General features: G+C 46.9%; 1 protein-coding gene across 2 annotated transcripts in view; it reads left to right on the forward strand.

The window, feature by feature from the left end:
- Positions 1–4,559, forward strand: part of MERTK (MER proto-oncogene, tyrosine kinase) — a 117,604-nt gene extending 113,045 nt beyond the window's left edge. For both annotated transcript variants that reach the window (XM_015094533.3, XM_060412433.1), the window contains one exon: positions 3,521–4,559. In XM_015094533.3, the coding sequence (XP_014950019.2) occupies positions 3,521–4,034 (514 nt within the window). In that variant the 3' untranslated portion in view covers positions 4,035–4,559. The remainder of the gene's footprint in view (positions 1–3,520) is intronic.
- Positions 4,560–6,000: the final 1,441 nt, after the last annotated feature.

Here is a 6,000-nt window from a genome sequence, read left to right on the forward strand (position 1 = left end):
AGTATGCAATAGCATTATGTCTAAAAAAATGATGTACATATCTTAATTTTTAAAACACTTTATTGCTAAAAAATGCTAACCATCATCAGAGCCTTCCTCAAGTCATAATCTTTTTGCTGGTGGAGGCTCTGGCCTTGATGGTGGTGGCTGTTGGCTTATCAGGGTGGTTGGTGGCTGATGAAGGTTGGGGTGGCTGGCCGTGGTGAATTCTTAAAATAAGATGATCGATCGACTCTTCCTTTCATGAACAATTTCTCTGTAACAGGCGATGCTCTTTGATACCATTTATCGCACAGGAGAACCTCCTTCGAACGTGGAGTCAGTCCTCTCAAATCCTGCTGCTGCTTTATCAAATCTGTTGTTGGTGGTGCTGGTATTGCTGTTGTTGTTCCGACTCTTTGCAACCTCGTGGACTGCAGCACACCAGGCTCCCCCATCCTTCACCATCTCCCAGAGCTTGCTCAAACTCATGTCCATTGAGTCGGTGATGCTATCTAATCATCTCATCCTCTGCCACCCTGTTCTCACCCTGCCGTCAATCTTTCCCAGCATCAGGGTCTTTTCCAGTTAGCTGGCTCTTCAAATCAGGTGGTCAAAGTATTGGAGCAATTTCTTCCTCAACTGAAGCTTGACCCTCAAAGTCATTCATGATGGTTGGAATCAGCTTCTTTCAAACTCCTGCATATGATTATATTTTGACCTCTTACCATGAATTACAAATGTTCTAATGGCATCTATCAATAGACTACTGAATCTTTGCAAGAATGTTTTCAATTTACTTTGCTCAGATTCATCAAAGAAATCTCTATCCACAGCACCTATAGCTTTACAGAATATATTTCTTGAGTAATAAGACTTGAAAATCTATATTACTCCTTGATCCATGGGCTACAGTATGATATTGTGTTAGCCGGCAGAAAATAACATAAATCTCGTACGTCTCCATCAGAGCTCATGGGTGATCAGGTACATTGTCAATGAGCAGCATTATTTTTAAAGGAGTCTATTTCTCTGAGCAATTGATCTCAACAGTGGGCTGAAAATATTCAGGAAACCATGCTATAAACAGATTTGTGATCCAGGCTTTGTTGTTCTCTTTATAGAGCACAGGCAGAGCAGATTTAGGGTAATTCTCCAGGGCCCCAGGACTTTTGAAATGGTAAAAAAAAAAAAAAAAAAAAGACACTGGTTTCCATTTAAAGTCATCTGCCAATTGCATTAGTTCCAAACAAGAGAGTCAGTCTGTCCCTTGAAGCTTTGAAGCTTTGATTTCTGCTCTCTGGCTATGAAAGTCCTGGATGGCATCTTCTTCCAATCAGGACTATTTTGTCAACTCTGAAAATCTGTTGTTTGGGCTGTTACCTTCATTCATTATCCGAGCTACATCTTCTGTGTAATTAGCTTCTACGTAACACTGCTGCTTCACTCTGCACTTTTATGTTATAGAGACGGCTTCTTTCCTAAAACCTTAGGTTAGTTTCACACTTTTCTTATGCACCTTCCTCACCTCTCAGCCTTCATAGAATTGAAGAGAGTTAGGGCCTTGCTCTGAATTTGGTTTTGGCTTAAGGGAATGCTGTGGCTGGTTTGATTTTCTATCCAGACCACTGAAACTCTTCCCTTCAGCAATAAGGCTGTTTTGCTTTCTCATCATTCGTGCGTTCCCTGGAGCAGCACTTTCAGTTTCCGTCAAGAATTTTTCCTTTGCTTTCACAACTTGGCTAACTGTTTGGTCCAAGAGGCTTCTGGCCTGTCTTGGCTTTCATTCTTGACATGCCTTCCTCACTAAGTTTAATCATGTCTAGCTTTTGATTTAAAGCGAGAGACATGTGACTCTTCCTTGCACTTGAACACTTAGGGGCCATTGCACGGTTATTAATAGCTTAATTTCAGTATTGTTATATCTCAGAAATATAACAATCTCTCAGAAGAGAGAGGTCCAAGGAGAGGGAACGGGACCGAAGAATAGCCAGTGGGCAGAGCCGTCAGAACACATGCAGCATCCATTGATTAAATCTGCCGTCTTCCATGGGCAGTTTGCTGCATCTCAAAAATATTATAATACTGACATCAAAGAACACTGAATCACAGGTCACCCTAACAAACATTAATAATGAAACAGTTTGAAATATTGTGAGGATTACTGGACTGTGACACAGTCTAATGCTGTTGGGAAAATGGCACCGACAGACTTGCTCACCACGGGGTTGCCACAAACCTTCAATTTGTGAAAAACAGGGACTTCCCTTGCAGTTCAGTGGCCAAGACTCCGTGCTCCCAATGCAAAGGGTCTGGGTTTGATCCCTGGTCAGGGAACTAGATCCTGCATGCCACAACTAAAGATCCCATGTGCTGCCACGAAGATTGAAAATCTTTGTGCCACAGCTAAGACCCAGTGCAACCAAATAAGTCAATAAAAATTTTTAATTTGTAAAGAACACAGTATCTTGAAGTGTGATAAAATGAAATGCTAGAAGGAGCATGGGTTTATGCCTGTGGTGGTGGCGGGCGGGGGGGGGGGGGGCGGAAATGCAATAAAACAGGGTCCGCTTGCGCTATTAAACCACAGAAGCCCAGGGCTGGGCAGGGCCTAGAGTGGTCACACTTGTGGGAACCTAGGCACAGTGGCATCACAGAGCATGTAAATGAATGAGCAGTTCAGGGCCCTCTTTCCTGCAAGAGTGCACGGGCTATCCTTTCTCCTGTCTTCCTCTTTTTATCACCCTCAGGATCCTAGCATATCCTTTGGGTGGCATCCAGACCTACTTTTCTTAAAATTATCATCTGATCATGAAAATGCTGCTAAACACAATCTTTCCATGGTCCCCCATTTGCCCAGAGAGTAGAAGCCAGACGCCTGAGGGTCTGACCCATGGCAGGCGGGGCAGCTCAGTGGTTAAGAACATGGGCTGGGGCACCAGACAGTCCTCAGTGTGGGTCAGTTTCCCCCTCAAACTAGGAAGGGCCAAGCATCACCCTCTCTGGAGACTTGTCTGTAAAATGAGTTTAACAGTACTTGTGTGGGGACGTGTGTTGCTGCCAAGCTAACATGTCTAAAAGTACCTTAAATGACAGCTGTTAGTAAATACTACGGTCAGTCATTCGTTTTACTGGAGAAGGTAGAGGTCACGGGCAAGAGCAGGGGTCCCTGTGTCTGTGAGTGGCCGTGCCTGTCTGCTTCACGGGGCAGCAGCAGACGGCCAAGACGCAGCAGCCCCTCACATGCCCGAAGCTGCAGCCACCCCAGATCAAGGGCTGTCTGAGCCCAGGGCTCACCTGCCGCTGTCATAGCACTGTCCTCACGGCTCACACACCTGTCCACCCTAGCCCACCTCTCGACTTCATTCCTCGAGGCTCGCAGGGCCTAGAATGATGGTGAGGGTGGAGCCGGGACACTGACCCTCACTCTCACCTCCATCCCCAAGCCCCTCCATTCCCTCCTGAGTGGGACAACCGGATGGTTGGCATGTGGGCTCTGGGTGCTGTGCTGGGGAGGTCACGTGCTCTTCTTCACTTCCAGGTATGAAATCATGCACTCGTGCTGGAGAGCTGAGCCCCTGGACCGCCCCACCTTTTCAGTGCTGAGATTGCAGCTAGAAAAGCTCTTGGAGAGTCTTCCTGTAGCTGGGGACAAAGCCGATGTCATTTATGTCAACACGCAGCTTCCAGAGAGCGGAGAGGGCCGGGCCCAGGGCTCGGCACTGACTCAGCTGGACTTGAGCATCGATCCCGACTCCATCATTGCTTCCTGCATGCCCAGCGCCACCATCAGCGTGGTCACAGCAGAAGTTCATGAGCACAGACCTCAGGAGGGACGGTACATCCTGAATGGGGGCAATGAGGGATGGGAAGAGCCAGCTATGGCTTCCCCCACCACAGGAACAGCGGAAAAGAACCGGGTTCTACCGGAGGACACACTGGTAAGGAATGGGGTCTCTTGGTCCCAGTCCAGCACCTTGCCCTTGGGGACCTCAGGGCCGGATGAACTTTTATTTGCTGATGACTCCTCGGAAGGCTCAGAACTCCTCATGTGAGGAGAGCTGAGATACTACTCCCAAACCCTGGAAATTCCTACTTTGAAGACCCTTGGTTTTTTTTTTGTATTTGCCTTCCTTAACAAGTAAGTGCCCCAGCTGGAAAGCACCATGTGAATGCTGTCAAGTAAGTCATCATTGTTTAAAGTACATAATATATATTTATTTAAAGAGATAGTATCTATATGTATATGGTGGAAAGAGACAAAGATATTCTATTTTAATAAAAGATGACTTGTATCATGTCACTTTTCTAGCAGATAGTAACATTTAAGCCCTAACAGCCTCATCTCTACGGCAGTTCCTGGATGTTAACATTGGCACAAATTTTTTTTTAAGTTTTTTGTCTTTTTCATGACTATTAAATATTTGTAAAATGAAATACCCTATTTGCCGTTGCTCCTGGTCTTAAGAAAAATCTGGTGTTCCCACCTGAATCATGTATTTGGTAAGAGTGATTCATGTTTAAAGTTTTATAACTAATGAATTCTCTGATTGGCTTCCTAATAAAATATGCATGAGGAAGACTGTGTGGTACTTACTTGAGACTTGGGAGAATATGGTCACTGGCTGCCTCAGTGCCTTTGCAAAGGACTTCTCTTGATGCCAGGCCCTTGATGCAGTTGCTCTGACCACTCTTGATAATGGTTTTTAAAGATATGGAAGAGACTTCAGTGGTGGTCCACTGGTTAAAAATCCACCTTGCTATGCAGAGAATGTGGGTGTAATCCCTGATCAGGGAATTACGATCCCACATGCCGCAGGGCAACTAAGCTTGGGTACTGCAACTCGAGAGGCCTGTGTATGGCAGCTACCGAGCCATCGCGCTCTACAGCCCATGCGCCACAACTGGAGAAAGCCCAAGCGCAGCAGCACAGACCCAGTACAGCCAAAGAAAGGCACGGAAAAATCCCCCAGAGAGCCCAGAGATGAAAAGCAAGCAATATTAGAGGGTTGAAAAATACCATCTGCGTGGAAAGATTTAAAATAAATCATAAGGGACTTCTCTGGTGGTCCAGTGGTTAGGACTGCACACTTCCATTGCAGAGGACACAGGTCCCATCCCTGGGCAGGACACTGTGATCCCGCTTGCCATGTGGCTCTGCTGAAAAAAAGAAAATCATAGATGAGTCCAAGAGGTAAAGCAGTTTTCTGTGGGAAGGCATGACTCGTGGGAGGGAGATGCGGGCAGTGAACAGGAAACAAGCTTAGAGCTAAGGACCCCTCAGTTCACATCCCAGCTCCGCTGGGTCCTAACAGTCATTGCTGGCTGAGCACGTCTTGTGTCTCAAGCACTTTATGAAAACTGCCTTAATCTGTACGTCACTAACATGGGTAGCAGTGGCATCATCACCCGTGGGCCGGTAAACCGAGGCTGGAAAGGTTGAGGGTCCTCTATGGCCCCTGTCTGGAGAGGGCGGGAGCCAGACTTCAGAACCAAGGGATCCGTTTCAGGCTGGCTCAAGCATGTGACCTGGGGAGTCTGTTCCAGAGCTTCTCGACCTTTTAACAAACACATGCATGCGTGCATGCTAAGTCACTTCAGTTGTGGCTGACTCTTTTTGGCCCCATGGTCTGTAGCCCACCAGGCTCCTCTGTCCATGCGATTCTCCAAGCGAGAATACTGGAGTGGGTTGCCATGCCCTCCCCCAGGGTAACAAACACATGGACAGCACTTACCATGTGGCCAGGCCAGGAGTCATTTAATCCTCATAGTGACCCTACCAGGCGTTGTTTGTTGTTGTTTAGTTGCTCAGGTCTGATTGACTCTTCCGAGAACCCATGGGCTGTAGCCCACCAGGCTCCTCTGTCCATGGAATTTCCCAGTCAAGAATACTGGAGTGGGTTGCTGTTTCCTTCTACAGGGGATCTTCCTGACCGAGGGATTGAACCTGCGTCTCCTGCGCTGGCAGGAGGCTTCTTTACTACCAAGCCACCAGGGAAGACCAGGTAGGTACTACTATTA

The sequence above is a fragment of the Ovis aries genome, chromosome 3 (genome assembly GCF_016772045.2).
Source record: "Ovis aries strain OAR_USU_Benz2616 breed Rambouillet chromosome 3, ARS-UI_Ramb_v3.0, whole genome shotgun sequence".
NCBI lineage: Eukaryota > Metazoa > Chordata > Mammalia > Artiodactyla > Bovidae > Ovis > Ovis aries.